At 45.0% G+C, this 22,746-nt stretch overlaps 1 protein-coding gene across 1 annotated transcript in view; it reads right to left on the reverse strand.

Moving 5' to 3' along the window:
- LOC134911526 (uncharacterized) overlaps positions 1-10,769 on the reverse strand; it is a 143,079-nt gene extending 132,310 nt beyond the window's left edge. The window contains exon 1 of the mRNA XM_063919691.1: positions 10,177-10,769. Coding sequence (XP_063775761.1) covers positions 10,177-10,234 — 58 coding nt within the window. The 5' untranslated portion in view covers positions 10,235-10,769. The remainder of the gene's footprint in view (positions 1-10,176) is intronic.
- Between the last annotated feature and the right edge of the window lie 11,977 nt (positions 10,770-22,746).

Consider the following 22,746-nt stretch of genomic DNA (forward strand, 5'->3'; position numbering starts at 1 on the left):
CACAACTTAGTAGATTTACTCACGTCCAAATGAAGAATTTTCATCGTTGAAGTGATCGGAGTGTGATTGACAGGAAGTGGGTGTTTCTGGGCGGAAACTGGCCGTTTTCAGGGAGTGTGCGGAAAAACGCAGGCGTGCCAGGATAAAACGCGGGAGTGTCTGGAGGAACGGGGGAGTGGCTGGCCGAACGCAGGGCGTGTTTGTGACGTCAAACCAGGAACAAAACGGGCTGAGCTGATCGCAGTGTAGGAGTAAGTCTCGAGCTACTCAGAAACTGCTAAGAATTTTCTATTCACAATTCTGCTAATCTTTGTCCGCAATTCTGCTAAGCTAAAATACACTCCCAGAGGGTGGCGGCCTAGCGTGTGCAATGCTGCTAAAAGCAGCTAGCGAGCGAACAACACGGAATGACCCCCTATGTACATATGATTACATACATCGGTTAGATATACATCTCTACATAGTGACAATGTTATGGCAATACCATACCTAAATTACAGAGCGCAGCACAGTTGCATCATCACTATAAGCACAGTAACAGAGAATACATCTCTCTATTAAAACAGGTTACACTGGCATAGGCAAATCATTATTCTGGCTTGATAATCCTTTTAGCTGTATGCTGTGGCAAGGCCCAATCACAGGACATGTAATTAACATACTGCTGTCTCTAGACAACAGACTTCCTTGCTGAACAGTGAGCTTACTGCATACCTCCCAACATGACCCTCTCCAGGAGGGACAGAATGCTCTGCTCCTGGACTTTCCTCTTCATTTATGATTGCCAGCACCTGTGCTGAAACACCTTTCTTATCCATTAACTTGTTCAACACAGGTGCCGGCAATCACAAATTAAGAGAAAAGTCCAGAAGCAGAGCATTGTGTCCCTCCTGGAGAGGGTCATGTTGGGAGGTATGTTACTGTTGATTATACAAGAGCATTGGTGGGTGCAGTAATTCCTTGGAAACAGTATTTGGTTATAATAATGTGTATACCAGATATACTAGATTTTATTAAGTCTAAACATAAATAATTATTCCATCTCCATTAATAGTCCAACACCACTATATGGGAAGGGACAACAGGGGTAAAAGTACATTGGGGGTAATTCCAAGTTGATCGCAGCAGGATTTTTGTTAGCAATTGGGCAAAACCATGTGCACTGCAGGGGGGGCAGATGTAACATGTGCAGAGAGAGTTAGATTTGGGTGTGGTGTGTTCAATCTGCAATCTAAATTGCAGTGTAAAAATAAAGCAGCCAGTATTTACCCTGCACAGAAACAAAATAACCCACCCAAATCTAACTCTTTCTGCACATGTAATATCTGCCCCCCCTGCAGTGCACATGGTTTTGCCCAATTGCTATCAAAAATCCTGCTGCGATCAACTTGGAATTACCCCCATTGATTCCAGTCCATACATATTGTGAGAACGAGGTGCAGTCTGGTAGAGATGTACTTACTTATCCCCTCGTTTCATCATAATGGGCCTGATTCAGAGATGAACGCTATGGCGTCTGCTCGTGTCTATTGCCGGAGTCACGGCTGCAATAATATGCAGATGATAGCATCAGCCCTTCACTTTGTGCAGCAGACTGTTTTAGTGAGCTAGTACTGAGTTGCCCAATTTCTGCGCCTCTGCATGCTGTAATACCGTCAGTGTTTCTTTAGAGGCCACCATCGCTCACGCCACTAATACTTGCACCAGCCCTATGGCAGGTGCAGTTTCACCGTCTGACTTTAGCCTCCCATAGGAACACAGCCATCCGCGACACTCCCATACCATGCACATGAGACTGACTTTTATGTTCACTTCTAGACACCACAAAGGAACATAATCCACTTTTACATGTCATTTCTGATCTTTGTGCAAGCATGCCCTGTTGAGGAAATTTTTGCACATACACAGCAATTGGGCAAAACCATGTTTACCATCAGGTGGGGCAGATGTAACATGTGCAGAGAGAGTTAGATTTGGGTTGGGTGTGTTCAAACTGAAATCTAAATTACAGTGTAGAAATTAAGCAGCCAGTATTAACCCTGCACAGAAACAAAATAACCCACCCAAATCTAACTGTCTCTGCACATGTTACATCTGCCACACCTGCAGTGCACATGGTTTTGCCCAATTGCTAACAAACCCGAATAACACCCACAGTTGCTAAGAAACACTCAACTACATGAACATTGGCATTATATGACTCAAGCCGGGTACACACTGGGGAGATATTGGTCCAATATATCGTTTTCGCACGAGTGGCCAACCGCACAATAACGCTAGAGACCTAGTTGTATATAAATGAAGGACAATACATTGTTCTAAAATGTAGTCAGGATCTGATATGTCGGCCCTATCGGTGTGTACCCAACTTCAGAATGACAATATATGCCTACATAGATCAATGTTGTCCAATCAATAAGTGTTCATGTGTAACTTCGGTGAACTAGGTATTTCAATTGCTATACTTGTTGAAAAATTTTACCCAATAGAAAATTGGAGCCAGGAATTATATTTATTTAAAAAACACAAAGTCCTCTACAGTTTATTTTAACAGTTTCCAAACGATGGCATTCTGCAAGAGATACACTTATTTGCCAAGAAAACCATTACTCATTAGAAGACCATATGTATTATATTAGTGGGACAGACTTGGTGCATTTTGCTCTACAGTACAGGTTGAGTATCCCTTATCCAAAATGCTTGGGACCAGAGGAATTTTGGATATCGGATTTTTCTGTATTTTGGAATAATTGCATACCATAACGAGATATTATGGTGATGGGACCTAAATCTAAGCACAGAAGGCATTTATGTTTCATATACACCTTATACACACAGCCTGAAGGTCATTTTAGCCAATATTTTTTATAACTTTGTGCATTAAACAAAGTGTGTGTACATTCACAGAATTCATTTATGTTTCATATACACCTTATACACACAGTCTGAAGTTCATTTAATACAATATTTTTAATAACTTTGAGTATTAAACAAAGTTTGTGTACACTGAGCCATCAAAACACAAAGGTTTCACTATCTCAGTCTCACTCAAAAAAGTCCGTATTTCGGAATATTCCGTATTTCGGAATATTTGGATATGGGATACTCAACCTGTATATGTATAATAATTGCTGATTTTGGGAAGAAGCTTTTCATTTAAGTCTCAGAATATAAGAGACAATACGAGTAACTCATATAAACTTAACAAATTACAAAAAATTAAAGGAAACACTAAAAATAAGAAAACATACATGTTATCAACAATAAGGGATTAGCTCTAAATTTAGGGCTTGTTTTGATTACATAAATAATAGATGTACAATGTCACACTTAAACATTTCCTCTTACTCCACCAGAGACGCTGAACACCAGGAAGAACATCTGTCATACTAAATTAAAGGGGAACTGAATGGGGGTTACCTGGAAGGCATCTATCGCTACATGGGTGAGTGTCATCTAGTTTTCTTTTGGCCAAACAGGTGAGTTCACAGCATTATTAATGAATTTAATGTTGTGCTTTTAATGTACTGTTCACGCTAGGCTGTTTCAGCAGGGCGCCGCGCCTTGTCCGATTTTAAAACGCAGAGAGAACCTGTTTCCTGGCAGCCCTCCACTGGAACAGCCTGCCCTCCTCTGTCCCAATCCACATGCACACGGCATCTTTTCATAGTGAGGGGAGAGCTGGGGGCACACCCACAAGAATGACACCAACAGGGCCACGCCACTCTCCCAGGCGTCATGCCCTCTTTTACAGACCCATGCGCATCAGCGCCCTGTCCGCATTCTAGTGGGAACACTAATTCTTGTTGCATGGTTATCCTACTTTTGTTTTTTTAGGTGGGGAAGTTTAAATGAAAGTTATTTATTTAATTGTTAAATTATTAATCTTACAATAAACTTTGATTTGTTGTTAAAGCTATTTATTTTCACTTATGAAGAAAATTATTGGTTATTTATAGTACTACAAATGCATACCTCCCAACTTTGCCCGCTTTCAAAGAGGGACACATGCGCGGCGAAGCCGCGCGCACTCCCGAAAAGGGGACGTGGCCTATAAAAAGGGGGCGTGGCTTCGCGGGAGGACCCACGATCGCGAGCAACACCCCCGTTTTCGTCACTGAGGGGTCATGCCCAGCGCTCTGTGAGCCGCTGGCATGCCCCCTCTCCCCCTATCTGCACTGAATGGACGCTGTGCGCATGCGCACAGCGTCTATTTACCGCTGCTCTGCTAAGCAGGGCAGTGACAGACAGACCTCCCAACTGCCTCCCCCCCACTGCGGGACACTGCGGCCCGCGGGTGGGACAGTGGGACAGTCCCCGAAAAACGGGACTGTCCCACGAAAATCGGGACAGTTGGGAGGTATGCAAATGTGTTGGGGGGTGGCCAAAACATATATTTGCACCAGGGACCACTGCATTGATGTGTGCACTGAGAGTAGCAAACATCACAAAAGCCATGCACAAAATGAACTTGCATGCAACTTTGAATCTGCCCCTTTATGTTGAGCTTGGCAGAGTTATGTTTGATACACACATTGGGGGTAATTCCGAGTTGAACGCAGCAGGAACTTTGTTAGCAGTTGGGCAAAACCATGTGCACTGCAGGGGAGGCAGATATAACATGTGCAGAGAGAGATAGATTTGGGTGGGGTGTGTTCAATCTGCAATCTAAATTGCAGTGTAAAAATAAAGCAGCCAGTATTTACCCTGCACAGAAACAATATAACCCACCCAAATGTAACTCTTTCTGCACATGTTATATCTGCCCCCCCTGCAGTGCACATGGTTTTGCCCAACTGCTAACAAAGTTCCTGCTGCGATCAACTCGGAATTACCCTCATTGTACAGTCCAAAGATTCTTGTGACTTTCCTTGCATCATCGGCATGCAAAATGGGTCCAACTCTTATAAGTCCCTAAGAATATAGCATTAGGGACAGCAATATAACAATTCCTTTGTTAGGTCACCTAGAAACAGAACTGTCACAATGGGCAGGTAATACAGGTTATGGCATAAGGAGCAAACCTAGCTCCCAATTCAGTGCAGCAGATCGTTTTCTACACAACTTTAGAGAGCAAAAAATATATATCTTTATTAATAGTTTAAGTAAAAACCAGTTTTAATTCCGTTTTTTATTTGTGCATACTGTATACAAGAGACATCATTAGCAGATGTTCAGTTCACAGAATGACATCAGAGAAGGGTGCCATTACAGTAGCGCACTGTAAAGTGGCGAAAAAAAGAGGAGACGCAAGCCACTTACCTTAAACCATACTTGCCGATTTTCTGGCTGTCCCTCTGGGAGAAGACAGCCAGGTCGGTCCAACAGGTGGGGGTGTGCATCAGTATAAGTGGGCTGTGCATTGGCGTGGAGGTGCGAACGTGTCATCACATCCCCACCCACCACTATACAATGACCAGATTATGGCATTATAAAGCTGGGGCAGGGCTATAATATGATGACGTTATTCAGAGCGAATTGTGTCATCACCCCGCCCACTTTCGCACAGTAAGCGGTAAGCGGGCAGATAGGGACCAGGAAGGGAGGGTGGGCCTGTTCTGGGAGACTTGTCTTCTTTTCTGGGATTTTTGGGAGTCTCACGAACGTTTCGGGAGAGTAGGCAAGTATGTCTTACCAGGGCAGTAACTGGGGGTGTGTGAGCTGTGTCCCCGCAAAGAGCACAGGCTCCTTGGGCTTCACCGTCGCTCCACCCAGCCCTTGCTTCTGGCTAGCAGGGTGCCTCGAACGGCACCCTGCAGCCAGTACCTCTGCTGTTCCATTATTCGGTGACCTACGCTTTTCAGCAAGGGTCCAGAACCTAAATGAGAGAGAGAGCTTTCAGGGAGCTCCTTCCACTAGTAATAGTGGGTGAGAGTTATCAGGTCATCAGGCAAATGCCCTTGAAGACACCAGTATTTTTTTTAAAATTTAAACCGAAAGACCAAGGGAAAGCTTTGGTTAAATTGTTCATTTCGGAAACAGCGATACAGGTCCCACGTGCTCATACGGTATCCCCTTAAGTCTTACCACTTTGGGCTAGTATTAACAAAACAGCTGAGTATTGGTCAGCTGCCTCAGCAATATTTTACTGATATACTGCAGCAGCAGGGGATTACTTAAATAATAAATATCCTCATAAATGCGAACAAAGTATCAACATATCACATCTAAAAATAAATATATCTATGATTTTGAAATGAGATTTTACTATAAAAAAAATTTGGTGGTATGTTCAGACTTTTTATATCAACGTAATTGGTTAAATATTTCTATGAAGCACTATTGTTCATGGCTTGCTGTAAACACTGAACGCTGGTGACCTTTATGACTCCATCTGCTTGTGTCAATTACAGATTATGAAATAGCAGGGTTTGTCTGGTGTTTTTGAAATATGAAGGCAGGGTGGCTCCCTGTGACAACTGAATAGCCAATCACATTGCTTTAGAGATGAACTGTTCTCAGCTATCTGAACGTCACATTTCAGAATGAAAGGTTACTTCTATTTCTTCTAAAGTGCCAGTGAGGAAACTGGATGCACAGAAATGCACATTAGCTGAAGTCTGAAGCTGAAAAATGGCACAAGTCACATGTGGGGACTTACAGTACTTGAAAAATTCAGCACTTATTACAACCCTTCTGAACTATACTGTCAGTGCCATCTAGTCATGGAAAGGAGACACTAGTTTCAGATGTCAGCTAGAAAAGACACTCATTCCTGTCAGTTTCTGAAAACAAAAGTTATGGAACAAAATAAGAAAGTTATTAGAGGAAAACATGGGCAGAGGCACCCCATCTGTACTGCAGAATAATACCCCTTTCAGACATGCTCCAAATTCCCTGGATTTTGCACATGAACACGCATCAACCCGGGATTTTGTTATGTCTGAAAGGCACCGACCCGGGAACGTGTTCCTGGGTCGCCAACCATGCAATTGACCTGGGATTTTACCGGGTCTTTCTTCCCAGGAATTTACTCTCTGGCTGCATGAAAAATGTTTTCATTGGTCAAGAAGGGCCACCTGATGCCTGCTGATGACCTCATCAGCGGCAGCCGGAGAGAGATTTGTTGTGAAGTGTGGCAGTGCCAGAGTGCAGAAGGTACACAGATCTATGCATGTATGTGTGCCAATGCCAGAGGAACAGAGAGCTGTGCAGAGAAGTCTGCAGAAGTGTGAATAGAAGTGTGCCAGAGGGTGCCAGTGAAGAGACTGCCATTTTGTTCATAATGGCTCACTGGAAGGAGGAGGAGTTCCGGGAGCTACTACATGTGGGGGGTGAGGACGAAATTAAATCACAAATAACAGGGACTGTTAAGGATACCATGATCTATGGCAACATTGCAAAGATCCTGTCCAGCAGAGGTATTGTGAAGACACAACAGCAAATTCTTAACAAACTAAAGTCCCTTAAGAGACAATATACCAAGGTCCATGACCACAATCGAAATCGCAGTGGTATGGGAAGGATGGAGTGGCACTTATATGAACTGTGCAGCAACGTGTTTGGCCATACAGCACTTAGCAATCCCGTTGCCCTATCCTCATCTAGTGATGCTGGCACGCTGTCTGCTATACCATCAGCTGCGGCTACATCGTCTCCAGAGTGCAGCCAGCAGAGCCCAGCATCATCGCAGAGCCTATTTGATGATGATCCAGATGTTGATTCGGATGTCACCATCATCATCGATCCAAACAAGGCCACAGAGGTGACAGCATCATCGCAGAGCAAGGAGGACGATTCCCTATTACAGACCCAGGGAGACAAGCCTACCCTATGCTCAAAAAGTAAGTTTCCTGAATTATCAGTGTCAGAGACATATTTAACGTATAGTATATGACAATAATTTTATGTAGTATACTAACAGTAATGACTATGATATTATGTGACGTAATAGGGTGTTACCACTTAACTGACGATTTTCCCTTCAAAACTGTTAATAACATTGTTTTTTAAAATGTATTTTATTTAATAAAGTTTAAAAAGTTTTTTTTTTAAATATTTAAACATTATATTATGCACATCTGCAGAATGGATCTCCTCATCAAAATCGGGGGGACAGGGTGGGATGGCGCAGTCGCATGAGATCTGACCATGCCAGTTAAGTGGTTAACCACTTAACTGGCATGGTCAGATCTCATGCGACTGCGCCATCCCACCCTGTCCCCCCGATTTTGATGAGGAGATCCATTCTGCAGATGTGCATAATATAATGTTTAAATATTTAAAAAAAAACTTTTTAAACTTTATTAAATAAAATACATTTTAAAAAACAATGTTATTAACAGTTTTGAAGGGAAAATCGTCATGCTGCATTCAAATTGTGCTAGCGTAAGGTAACCGCAAGCACAGATGTATTCATATTTTTTATAAATCTACTTGTCCAATTCACATTTCTGTGCCATATCTCATTGTTACTTTGAGATGGTCACAATAATTTCTGTTTTGCTTTTCAGTTTACACAGTCCCGGCTTATAAGAAAAAGAAGACCAAAATAGAGGTCACTATAAAAGCCATAACCAATATCCTGTGCGAGCAACTCCACAAGCTAGATTCAGATTGGCAGAGTCAAGAGGATGCAAGATTGCAAAAAATTATGGACAATGGGGGAAATTCAGAGTTGATCGCAGCAGCATATTTATTAGCAGTTGGGCAAAACCATGTGCACTGCAGGGGGGGGGGGGCAGATGTAACATTTGCAGAGAGAGTTAGATTTGGGTGAGTTATTTTGTTTCTGTGCAGGGTAAATACTGGCTGCTTTATTCTTACACTGCAATTTAGATTTCAGTTTGAACATACCCCACCCAAATCTAACTCTCTCTGTACATGTTATATCTGCCCCCACCTGCAGTGCACATGGTTTTGCCCAACTGCTAACAAATTTGCTGCTGCGATCAGGTCTGAATTAGGCCCAATGAACGTGAACTGCAGAGGAATTTGCTAACGCATATGGGGGGTAATTCCGAGTTGATCGCAGCATCAAATTTGTTAGCAGTTGGGTAAAACCATGTGCACTGCAGGGGGGGGGGGGGGGGGGGCAGATATAACATTTGCAGAGAGAGTTAGATTTGGGTGGGTTATTTTGTTTCTGTGCAGGGTAAATACTGGCTGCTTTATTTTTACACTGCAATTTAGATTTCAGTTTGAACACACCCCACCCAAATCTAACTCTCTCTGCAAATGTTATATCTGCCCCACCTGCAGTGCACATGGTTTTGCTCAACTGCTAACAAATTTGATGCTGCAATCAACTCGGAATTACCCCCTTGGAGGATAAGATCAGTAGCGAAAACCGTGAATTCCTAGGTCAGCTTGTTTCCAAAATGACCTCTACACCACAAATTACAAACACTCATTCTGACCTACAATCGCCTTCTCACACCTCACTTGGCCCAGTCTCCCCCATCTTTTGGGCCTACATCCCAGTATATGCAGCAGGCCCAGTCTCCCACCTCTTTTGGTGCGACTCCACAGTATACGCAGCAAGCCCAGTCTCCCACCTCTTTTGGGGCTACATTCCAATATACGCAGCAAGCAGGGGCGTCGGAACTGGGGGGGCAGCTCACCCCCCCAAACGTAGAGGGGTGCTGATCATGTATGCAAAATGCTCCTGCGGGTGGCTACATTCACTGCACGGAGCGGAGGATGTAATGTGCGGCCTTTCACCTGACCGCACATTACATTCTCTGCTCCGTGCAGTGAATGTAACCGCCCGCAGGAGCATTGTGCATAATGTTTAGCCATTCCCAGAGGCAGACCGGTGCAGTGCACCGAGGCCCAGCACAGTGAAGGGGCCCTCAGCCGCTGGTATTATAATGAGTCACAATGACTCATTCCGCCGCCAGCACTGCACTGCCCGCCGCCAGCGCACCAGAGCCTGTGGTGTGGTCACGCTGCTGCTGTACAAAGTCTTTGGTCGGATACAGGCAGGAGAGGTAGGAGGGGTAGCTCTTAGCTTCTCCCTCCCAGACTCAATGTTGCTACCTGTGCCGACTGAAGTAAGGGGGATGCAGAGAGGGAGATGCGGTCTGCACCCATACCAAATGCCGCACTCACACCCCTCCTCCGCTGACAGACACAAACAAACTGCACTCCCGCTGCACTACTCCGCCGATACAAAAAACTGCACTGACGTTTATATCACCCGTTGTGTTGACACTATGAGCAGCATTTGCTCACCCCGTGCTGCCGCCGGCTGGGTAAAGTCCATTATTCGATCTCCTCCCAGAATGCCCATTGTGGTGTTGGTACCCGCGTGATGTCATCCCGTCCATCAGGAGCTGCACAGCATGCTTGGAAGAGCACTATTAATAGAGGAGCTGCGCAAGTGCGCACCTTTTATCCTTCTCCAGCGTCCTGTTAGCTGTTTCAGCTACTGCCAGCTGAATAATTGATTGTTTGGACTGGAGTTTGCAGCTGTGGGCAACTGGATCGTGGGCAGCGAGGGGTGATACCAACTCTAGTGACGAGTCTGCAGTGCACACAGCCCCCTCTCTCACATCTCCTGACTGTCCCTGGTGCCAAAATTCCATGGGAGGGAAGCAGAGGCACTGGCCATCTCCATGCGCAGCAGCAGCCACCACTGTCAACAACACAAGAGTAGTACAAGTGACAAGCACTGCTCAGCCTCTCTCTCTCTCTCATTCGTGGTCTCTCTCCCTCCCTCAGATCCTCTCTCTCCCTTGCCTCCCTCCATCGGACCACTCTCACGCTCTCTCTCTCATGCTCTCTCTCCCTCGACCCTCTCTCTCTCCTTCATCTCTATCTTGGCCCCCTCTCTCCCTCCCTTTTCCTCTTCTCCATCTCTCTCTCTCCCTCCCCTCTCTTCCTCCCTCTCCTCTCTCTCTCTTCCTCCGACTCCCCCCTCTGTTTATCTCCCTACCTCTTCCTCTCCTCCTCCACCTATCTCTCTTCCTCCTTCTGTCCCTCCCTCTCCCCTCTCTCTGTCTCCCTCCGTGTCGCTCTCCATCTCCCCCTCTCTGCCCTTATCTCACTCCATCTCCCTCTCTGTCTTCCTCTTCATCTTCCTCTCTCTCTCCATCTTCCCCAAGGGGACTCTTTGCGCTAACCTTGCTGCTGGTATTCTGGCAGCTGGCATGCCGCTGTCAGTATAATCACAGCCGGCATCCTGTCTGCTGGGATATCATTACCATCTCATAATGATATACGGATGTAGCCATGCTCATAGTTACCGTATGCGCTGCACTGTGACTGTGGGGTCTATTTACTAAGCCTTGAATGGAGATAAAGTCAATGGTGATAAAGTACCAGCCAGTCAGCTCCTAACTGCCATGCCACGGGCTGTGTTTGAAAAATGACAGTTAGGAGCTGATTGACTGGTACTTTATCTCCGTCCACTTTATCTCCATCCGTCGCGCCTATTGCCGAGAGCTTCCCTGTCTATCCGGGCACACGCACCTGCAAAGGAGACGCGCCCCATTCACTCAGAATGGGAGCGTCTCTGTGCACTCCCGGCGTGACTAAGTCGCCTAGTCACGCCGGGAGTGCACGTTTGCAATGGAGCCGCTTCAAATGAGCGCAGCTCCATCTGTAGACCCCTAAGTGCAGTCGGCAATCACATTTCATTAACTATGAGGCATTAACTTAGTGATTCAGCAATTTAGGGGCGCCGAAATCAGATTATATCTCCCCCCAACCTAAAAATTTTCTGACACCCATGGCAGCTAGCCCAGTCTCCCTCCTCTTTTGGGGCTACATCCCATTATACGCTGCAAGCCCAGTCTCCCACCTCTTTTGGGGCTACATCCCATTATACGCTGCAAGCCCAGTCTCCCACCACTTTTGGTGATACTCACCAGTATGCAAATCAAGCATACCTAGTACAACTCCAGAGGAAACTACTCATTACCTAGTATAACTCCAGAGGAAACTACTCATTACCTAGTATAACTCCAGAGGAATCTGCTCCCAGCAATAAACCACAGTACCTAATTCTCTAATTAATACTTTGCACATAAATGTTTATTCTATGTTTATTGGGCGGGTATTGTGTCTATAACTTTATCATTGGTTAACGTTTTGTTTGTGAAATGCGTATGTTTGTTTTAAAAAATTCAGGTATTGCCCATACGCTCATAATTATGAGTACACCTTGGTCTTATGATAATCTCCTTTATATTTTGCACTGCAATACCACAGCACTTTTTTTTGTCTGTACAACAGGGGTCTTCAACCTTTGCCCTGCACCTATTATGGAACTACACTTCCCAGCATTTTCTGCCACCGTTTAGCATGGGCTAAGATCTAAAATGTGGCTGGGCATGCTGGGAAGTGTAGTTCCATAACAGCTGCAGGGCAAATAACTGCAATACAGCAGCACTTATGTTATGGCTAAAGTGGGTGTAATGCGCATGTCTTTCCTAAAAAGGTTTGTACTATACCATATATGTCCTCATAATTCGGAGGATCTCATTAAGATGTAAAACATTTGCTCACACGTTTTACAACTTGAACAAAAACATTCTTTCTAGAATAAACAATTTTGGAAAAGAAAAACTGGTCTGTTGTTTATTGGTATATATATATATATATATATATATACACACACACACACACACACACACACACATACATACAGTATACACATATACATACAGTACCAGTAAAAAGTTTGGACACACCTTCTCATTCAATGGTTTTTATTCATTTTAATTATTTTCTACATTGTAGATTAATACTGAAGACATCAAAATTATGAAAGAACACATATGGAATTATATTGTAAACAAAGAAGTGTTAAACAAATCAAAATATGTTTTATATTTTAGATTCCTCAAAGTAGTCCCCTATTGCTTTGATGACAGCTTTGCACACTCTTGGCATTCTCTCAATCAGCTTCATAAGGTAGCCTCCTGGAATGGTTTTGAATTAACAGGTGTGCCTTGTCAAGAGTCAATCTGTGGAATTATTTGCCTTCTTAATGTGTTTGAGACCATCAGTTGTGTTGTGCAGAGGTAGGGTTAGGGGCCCTACTCACTGGCCGACCCGCCGCCAAGCTGCCCGACGTCGGATACGGCCGACGAGCGACCCGGCGGCGGGGGGGCAGTGACGGGGGGAGTGAAGTTTCTTCACTCCCCCCGTCACGCGGCAGCATTGAAGTGCAGGCAAATATGGACGAGATCGTCCATATTGGCCTGCATGCACAGCCGACGGGAGACCAGCGATGAACGAGCGCGGGGACGCGCATCGTTCATCGCTGGAGCCTCCACACTGAAAGATATGAACGAGTTTTCGTTCATTTATGAACGAGATCGTTCATATCTTTCCAAAAATCGGCCAGTGTGTAGGGCCTATAAGTACACAGTGGAAACCTCTATTTGACTACTGTTGTAATCCATATTATGGCACGAACCATTCAACTCATTACTGTATTCCTAACATGGTTTTTAAATTATTAACAATCGTGGTTCGTATTAAGGGGGTCATTCCGAGTTGTTCGCTCGTTATTTTTTTCTCGCAATGGAGCGATTAGTCGCTAATGCGCATGCGCAATGTCCGCAGTGCGACTGCGCCAAGTAAATTTGCTATGCAGTTAGGTATTTTACTCACGGCATTACGTGTACTCGCCAGTGATATCAATACAAGTATCTGGCCCATATTCTTGCATAATGTAACACATTACAGTACACATGGAGAACTTGTGAAGTGATGTAGTAAGAACACCGACACTGGGATCCTGACCGCCAGAATGCCAGCAGCGCCGCCACGGCTATTCCCCCTGCTGGCATTCTGGCGATCGAGAACCCAGCATATAGAAACGCACAGTTTGGGTTCATCTGCACAACCCCCTTAAACCATTTACAACACTATTTCAGTGTATACATTCCTTACTATCAAGCCACCACAAAACAATTGCTAATCTCCTACTTGGAGAAATGGTCTGCCTCCAGCGGGTGGTGTTCCTGGTAAGTGCCAAGGTGAGGAGTCCCAGGAGGTAATTAAAGGTGCCATGCGACATCCTACAATGTGCCTTCCACTGGTTCTCTGTAAATGCCTCCACCGTAGCCCAAAAAGTTTCACCATGTCTGCGATCTCGAGACCACAGAGTGCGAGATGACCCTCCGGTTATCCGCAATATGGACAAGATGCTGGTCATGATCAAGGCCCTCCTCCGGCGTAAATAATGTCGGCAGTTGGTCTCCCTCTCCTCCAAAAATATCTCCCTTCTCCTTTTCAGCTCACTCTGTGCAATTAAGGACAGGGTGAGCATCTTCATGAGAGCATCATTTGCTGTGTAAAACAGCAACTCCATCACAGCAATTCACCAAACTCTCCATGCTACACAAATGCTTGTCAGCCATGATTCCAACAATCCAGCAATGCATTATGGGCAAAACACCCAGTCAATTTATAGCCTGCCCTCCCCTTTGCATGACCTCATTATTGTGTGCCCACTAACTGTCCCCTTAAAATGATGAGACTGCCCTCAAAACTGGAAAAACCACCTTATGTCTGAAAGGGGCCAACCTGGGAATTTCCCGGGTTTGTGGTGTAGTGTGAAATGGGGGTCTGTAGAAAAACCCGGGGTTTTGCGGAAGAGAAAATCTGATACATCCAGATACATGACCGGCTCCTCCGGGCACATTTTCTAAACTGAGTCTGGTAGGAGGGGCATAGGGTGAGGAGTCAGCACACACAAATAAACTTCTATAGAGCCCATGGCTCCTAGTGGACCCATCTATACCCCATAGTACTAAATGGATTCCCAGTATCCCCTAGGACATAAGAGAAAGGGGTATTATTTAGCTGTAAGATTATGAGATACATTTCATTTGGAGGAGGGCTATATTTCAGATTAGTTGAACAAACTAGAATCCCCACAACTAAAAACATAAGCTGTAAGTATCCAGGGGAGGGTTAGGCTGTAGAAGGAGGGTTAGGGTTAGGCTGCAGGGAGGAAGGGTTAGGTTTAGGCTACAGAGAGGGGAGGTTAGGGTTAGGTTGCGGGGAGTGAGAGTTAGGGGGAGGATTAGAATTAGCAGTCCCTGCCTCCTGCACCCTTGTCGGGATTCCAAGCAGTTGGGATTCCGGTGTCAGTATTCTGACCACCGGCATCCTGACTGCCAGTATCCTATACCCAACCCATAAAATTCAAATGGTTTTCTGTAATGGTATTGGCTGTGTCTTTTCCACACTCTAAGGAACACCTCTAAAAAGTGGTCCTTTCCAGACTCATACCTTTGTTAAATTACATCTCCATACACAAAAAGTCCAATTTCTGTACAAAACATGGCGTTTTTCTCTACTTAAGAACAATGCAGTCCTGATTAGAAAGGAGAGGCAGTGCCCTCAAATCTGGACTGTTCCGCTACATTGGGACAGTTGAGAAGAATTAAATATGGTTCCTGAATTGAGTGAGTGGATATTTATTTTTTATCCAACAAAGTAGGTGAAACAAAGCACATCCATCTGTGTTGCAGTTGCAGAATATGTAATCTTTAGCAACTCACTTGTTTGTACTAGTTTCAGAGAATGGTTCAAATGTTAACACTTTACACAAGAACACAATTACTTCACAACACTTATGGCACCATGTTGAAATCTAAATAATTAGTGCTATAAATCTGATGAATGTCTATGAAGTAATACAGCAAGTAGCTGATGTTGAAATCTGAAGCTCTTGGTTAGAAGGTAATGTTTGCTTAATGTCTCCTACCAATGTATTTGGCTGTAGCACACCTGGAAGCCTTGACTTTTGCTGATAAAACCAAATGAAAGAACAGGAAATTAGGAGCTAGCAGTTCAGATCTTGAATTCAGCGGCACGATAACTAGCAGGAACAGAGTGCAGGCTCAGGCCATAAGATGTTTAAATGAATGCTTAAGGGGGATACACACGAGATGTGTGCTGAGCGATCACAGAACACTCAGCACACATCTCTTCCCCCGGCACACAGCACAAGGGGGGGCAGGGGGAACGCTCACTTCACCCAGCCGTGAGGTGAGCGATATAACTAGATTGTGCCTCCATGCACGCTATGGGGCATGCACACGGAGAGATCCGTGCTTCATTTCTAAGCAATCTAGTCAGATTGCTTAGAAATTAAGCATACATCTCTCCGTGTGTACCCTCCTTAAATCTCATAACTTCCAAAAATAGGATTTTAAATACCTACCGGTAAATTATTATCTCGTTGTCCATAAGGGATATTGGGGCCAGATTAGTACGATGGGGTATAGATGGGTCCAAAGGAGCCAGTGCACTTTAAATTTCTTCAACTGGGTGTGCTAGCTCCTCCCCTCTATGCCCCCTCTCACAGGCAGTTATAGGTAAAACATATTTGAGAGAAGGAACATAACAATAAGTGTGGTGAGATTTACACACCAGCACACCATAACATAACCGGGCCAGCAACATCTGGCAGCAGAAAACAGCAACAGCTGAACAGGTAACACATAACAGAGAACCTGCAGAAAGTCACCGCACAGAGGCGGGCACCCAATATCCCTTATGGACTACGAGAAAAGGATTTACCGGTAGGTATTTAAAATCCTATTTTCTCTAGCATCCATAAGGGATATTGGGGACAGATTAGTACGATGGGGATGTCCCAAAGCTTCCAGAACGTGCGGTGACTGCTGCAGCACCGCCTTCCCAAACTGTGTATCAAATTTGTAGAATTTCACAAAAGTGTTCTTCCCCGACCAGGTAGCCGCTCGGCATAGTAGCAATGCCGAGACTCCATGGGCAGTCGCCCAGGAAGAGCCCACTGACCTTGTATAGTAAGCCTTCAGAGACTGAGGAACGGGTACGGCTGCCGACACATAGGCCTGTTAGATAGTAAGCCTAATCCACCGAGCAATGGTCTGCTTTGAAGCAGGACAACCCTTTTTCTGCATATCATAAAGCACAAATAAGGAATCCATTTTACTGACCCGAGCAATGCGCCTGACAAAGATCTTCAAAGCACGCACAACATCCGAAGACTCCGGAGGAGCCGAAATGTCAGAACAGGACGAACCACAATAGGTTGATTCAGGTGGAATGCGGAGACAACCTTCGTAGGAAATTTTACACGATAAGGCCCCCAATTCTGAGAAGCGTCTAGCAGAAGCCAGGGCCAATAACATCCCTGTCTTCCATGTGAGGTACTTATCTTCTAGCGTAATCAGAGGCTCAAACCATCAGGACTGTAGACCTGGAACTCTGAAGCTTCTTGTTGAGACGAGATGCCATCATTCCTACTTGAGGAAATCCCAATGACATATAACCTCTTCGAAGACTACTTGGAGGAGGTCTCCCCTCTCCTGGATGGAGATCGTGCCTGCTGAGGAAGTCTGCTTCTCAGTTGTCCACTCTTGGAATGAACATCGCCGACAGATCATATGTAAGTTTTTCCGCCCAGCGGAAAATCCTTGTGGTTTCTGCCATTGCTGTTCTGCTCTTCGTTTGTAGAAAACGTTGTAAACGGCCCTTAACTCTAGACCGTTTATGTGGTGACAAGTTTCCTAACTTGACCATCTTCCTTGGAAGTTTTCCCCCCTGTGTGACTGCCCTCCCGCCTCGGAGGCTTGCATCTGTGGTTGCTAGGATCCAGTCCTGGATCCCGAACCTGCGCCCCTCTAGGAGGTGAGAACTGCGCAGCCACCACAGGAGTGAGATTCTGGTCTTGGAAGGCAGGATTATCCTCTGGTGTATGTGTAGGTGGGAACCGGACCACTTGTCCAACAGGTCCCACTGGAACACCCTGGCATGGAACCTGCCAAACTGAGCGGCCTCGAAGGCCGCAGCCATCTTTACCAGCAACCGAATGTATAGATGAATTGACACTCTTGCTGGTCTCAGAATTTGTTTGACCAGACTCTGGATCTCCAGAGCCTTTTCCCATGGAAGAAAAAACTCTCTGCAGTTGTTTGTCTAGTATTATACCCAAAACCGACAACCGCGTCGTTGGGACTAACAGTGATTCCGGCAAGTTCAGGAGCCAACCATGTTGTTGAAGAACTGTCAGGGAGAGTGCAATGTTTTGCACCAACTGGTTCCTTGACCTCGCCGTTATCAGGAGACCGTCCCAGTACGGGATAAATGTGACCCCTTACTAGCGACGGAGAACCATCATTACCACCATCACCTTGGTGAAAATCCTTAGAGCCATGGACAGACCAAATGGCAACATCTGAAATTGGTAATGACAACCCTGAATTGCAAACCTCAGGTAAGCCTAATGAGGAGGAAAATGTAATTAGGCCTTCATTATGTCTGCTGAGACCATCAAAAAAACTCCTTTTTACAAACTGGAAATCACTGCCCTGAGAGATTCCATCTTGGATTTGAATTTCATTAAGTAGAAATTGAGGGATTTCAGATTTAGGATTGGTCTGGCCGAGCCGTCTGGCTTCAGGACCACAAAGAGGCTTGAATAAAAGCCTTCTCCCTGTTGTGATAGGGGAAACCAGGCCAATGACCTGATCCTGATACAACCCTTGTATTGCGTTGCATACTACCTCCCCGTCCTGAGGAGAAACGTAATTTGAAAAAATTGGTGAGGAGAAACGTCTGGAAACTCCAGTGTGAACCCTTGGGACACTATTCGTAAAAGCCCCCGGGTCCAGGTCCGTTCCAGGACTGACTGAAGAGTTTTAGATGTGGTCCCACCAGTGTGGGCTCCTGCAAGAGAGTCCCAGCGTCATGCGGTGGATATGGCAGAAAACAGAGGATGATCTCTTCTCCTGTGATCTTGAAGAGGTTGCGGACCTCTTCACTTTTCTCCTTCCTCTACTTGCAAAGAAAGAGGAATCTCTATCTATTTGGCCGAAATGAATGCATCCGACAATGGTGTGTCATCATCCCTAGTGAGGGAACATAGGGCAAGAAGGTGGACTTACCAGCGGCAGCTGTCGAGATCAAATTAACTAGGCCGTCACCCAACCAGGCATCACCTTCATAGGGAAGAGACTCCCCTTCTTCTCGGAGTCCGCATCACATATGAATACTACTTCTCCCCCATGCGCATGTAATGGCAGGACTAACTAACGTAGTCGTGGACACATAACTAGAATATAACGTAGCTTCCTGCATACGATCCGCTGGATTTGTGACAGGCCCCCATGTAGAACAGGGGGCGACTCCCACTTTATTCTGTCCGCGGCGGCAAAAGAAATAAACAGAATCCTTATGAGGATTTGAAACCATCTTGTCAGGGCTGACCCAGACTTTCTCACACAGAGCTCTAAGTACATGAGAAGGAGGAACGACACCTCAGCTTTCATTATAACCTTTTATATATATATATATATATATATATATATATATATATACACACACACACACACACACACACACACACACACACACACTTATAGACACATATACATATCCATACATAGACCCCTCTGTCAGGAACAGCCAGAGTCCTCAGTGACGTCTTTAATGTGCACTACTCATGTACTAAATGCCCCCTTTTTTTGTTTTGGATCCAATCAGGAAACATTATGGTCGACATAGGAAACAGTATCCGTGTCGATATCAGGGAGTAGTAACTGGGCAAAATATAATTTTTGCGACCCCGAGGGGCCTGAGGGAAATATAGCATGACATCCTCCACAGATATGTCTACGTCTGTGTTTGGGACACAGAGTTATGCAAGCTGACTATATATATATATATATATATATATATATATATATATATATATATATATATATATATATACATACACTCTGATATACAAATTTTTTACCCAGTCAGATATTGGTGGTGCCTACATGGTCACCCACACACGTCTGTGTCCCTAATATCGATTTCTCTTGGGAAAAACATTCAGCTACCGACGTGCCGACATCACACGTACCAAGTACCATCAGGAGCCGGCGGTGCCGACAGGGTCACTCCCACAGCCGTTCGTGGGAGGAGCACTCAGCCTCAGACATGCCGACACACGTGTACCAAAAACCACCGACACACCGGGCATATAGGGGACAGACCCACAGTAAAGTCTGTTAGAGAGACACAGAGGAAGATTGCCAGCCCACAACCCAGCGCCTAATCACCGGTTCTGAAACACTAAGGAATGCCCCAGACCTGCAGCGCTTTTATATTAAAGATATATATATATATATATATATATATATATTGCACCAATATTTCTGCGCCCCCCCACGTTTTGCACCCTGATCTTTATTCAGAAGTGTGGGGAAGGACCAGCGTGTCTGTATAGAAAATGGCGCTGAGCTGTGTGAGCTGAGAGGAATAAGCCCCGCCCCCTTAATGGCGCGCTTCAGTCCCGCTATTTGCAACTAAATCTTTACAAGAAAAAAAGCCATTTGTTTCCCCCAGCACCCTGAATCATAACCGTAACTAGATATAAATTCCACATGATAACAGAATTCAGAGATCTTCGTTACACATATTTGCGCAAATGTGTGAATAAGCCCCAAAGCCGCATCAAGGCGTCTCTGTATATTTGGGGTCCCTAGCGCTATATCTAGGTGCATGGTGTGGCACCCCAAAACACCAGCATAAGCCAGAAAGCACAGCGCAGCATACCAGTGAAAAAACTATAGTATTAATAAATTAGTAATTAGGAAGCCGAAGCTATAGAGAAAGTGATACAAAATGAAATGCAATTAAAATAGAGAAATAGTGTTAAGAAATTAATACGTGAAAAGTGTTAATAGAATGTAAAGGTATGCCACACTAAGGCCATCCAGCTCAGCCAGTCCAGAGGCACCACACCTCACACCTCCATTACCCCAATCTGGGTCTAGGATTAACCAGCAAGGAGCCACGTGATAATGGCTCCTTACTACAATATGTCTGAGCTAAGAGCTACCTACCTTGGAGCAACCCCATAATGCTCCCTGTGGCATGTCAGGGCCTGCACCTCCTCCTAATGCAGAAACCTCTCTGCCTCTCACAACAAACACATATATTGGTAGATGCTCAATTAGCTTAGTGATATCATTCAGGTGCTCGAAAGGGAGGGGTATTTCTAAGCAAGAAAAAAAGCCATTTGTTTCCCCCAGCACCCTGAATCATAACCGTAACTAGATATAAATTCCACATGATAACAGAATTCAGAGATCTTCGTTACACATATTTGCGCAAATGTGTGAATAAGCCCCAAAGCCGCATCAAGGCGTCTCTGTATATTTGGGGTCCCTAGCGCTATATCTAGGTGCATGGTGTGGCACCCCAAAACACCAGCATAAGCCAGAAAGCACAGCGCAGCATACCAGTGAAAAAACTATAGTATTAATAAATTAGTAATTAGGAAGCCGAAGCTATAGAGAAAGTGATACAAAATGAAATGCAATTAAAATAGAGAAATAGTGTTAAGAAATTAATACGTGAAAAGTGTTAATAGAATGTAAAGGTATGCCACACTAAGGCCATCCAGCTCAGCCAGTCCAGAGGCACCACACCTCACACCTCCATTACCCCAATCTGGGTCTAGGATTAACCAGCAAGGAGCCACGTGATAATGGCTCCTTACTACAATATGTCTGAGCTAAGAGCTACCTACCTTGGAGCAACCCCATAATGCTCCCTGTGGCATGTCAGGGCCTGCACCTCCTCCTAATGCAGAAACCTCTCTGCCTCTCACAACAAACACATATATTGGTAGATGCTCAATTAGCTTAGTGATATCATTCAGGTGCTCGAAAGGGAGGGGTATTTCTAAGCAAGAAAAAAAGCCATTTGTTTCCCCCAGCACCCTGAATCATAACCGTAACTAGATATAAATTCCACATGATAACAGAATTCAGAGATCTTCGTTACACATATTTGCGCAAATGTGTGAATAAGCCCCAAAGCCGCATCAAGGCGTCTCTGTATATTTGGGGTCCCTAGCGCTATATCTAGGTGCATGGTGTGGCACCCCAAAACACCAGCATAAGCCAGAAAGCACAGCGCAGCATACCAGTGAAAAAACTATAGTATTAATAAATTAGTAATTAGGAAGCCGAAGCTATAGAGAAAGTGATACAAAATGAAATGCAATTAAAATAGAGAAATAGTGTTAAGAAATTAATACGTGAAAAGTGTTAATAGAATGTAAAGGTATGCCACACTAAGGCCATCCAGCTCAGCCAGTCCAGAGGCACCACACCTCACACCTCCATTACCCCAATCTGGGTCTAGGATTAACCAGCAAGGAGCCACGTGATAATGGCTCCTTACTACAATATGTCTGAGCTAAGAGCTACCTACCTTGGAGCAACCCCATAATGCTCCCTGTGGCATGTCAGGGCCTGCACCTCCTCCTAATGCAGAAACCTCTCTGCCTCTCACAACAAACACATATATTGGTAGATGCTCAATTAGCTTAGTGATATCATTCAGGTGCTCGAAAGGGAGGGGTATTTCTAAGCAAGAAAAAAAGCCATTTGTTTCCCCCAGCACCCTGAATCATAACCGTAACTAGATATAAATTCCACATGATAACAGAATTCAGAGATCTTCGTTACACATATTTGCGCAAATGTGTGAATAAGCCCCAAAGCCGCATCAAGGCGTCTCTGTATTTCTCTTGGGAAAAACATTCAGCTACCGACGTGCCGACATCACACGTACCAAGTACCATCAGGAGCCGGCGGTGCCGACAGGGTCACTCCCACAGCCGTTCGTGGGAGGAGCACTCAGCCTCAGACATGCCGACACACGTGTACCAAAAACCACCGACACACCGGGCATATAGGGGACAGACCCACAGTAAAGTCTGTTAGAGAGACACAGAGGAAGATTGCCAGCCCACAACCCAGCGCCTAATCACCGGTTCTGAAACAC

The sequence above is a fragment of the Pseudophryne corroboree genome, chromosome 4 (genome assembly GCF_028390025.1).
Source record: "Pseudophryne corroboree isolate aPseCor3 chromosome 4, aPseCor3.hap2, whole genome shotgun sequence".
NCBI classification, from domain to species: domain Eukaryota; kingdom Metazoa; phylum Chordata; class Amphibia; order Anura; family Myobatrachidae; genus Pseudophryne; species Pseudophryne corroboree.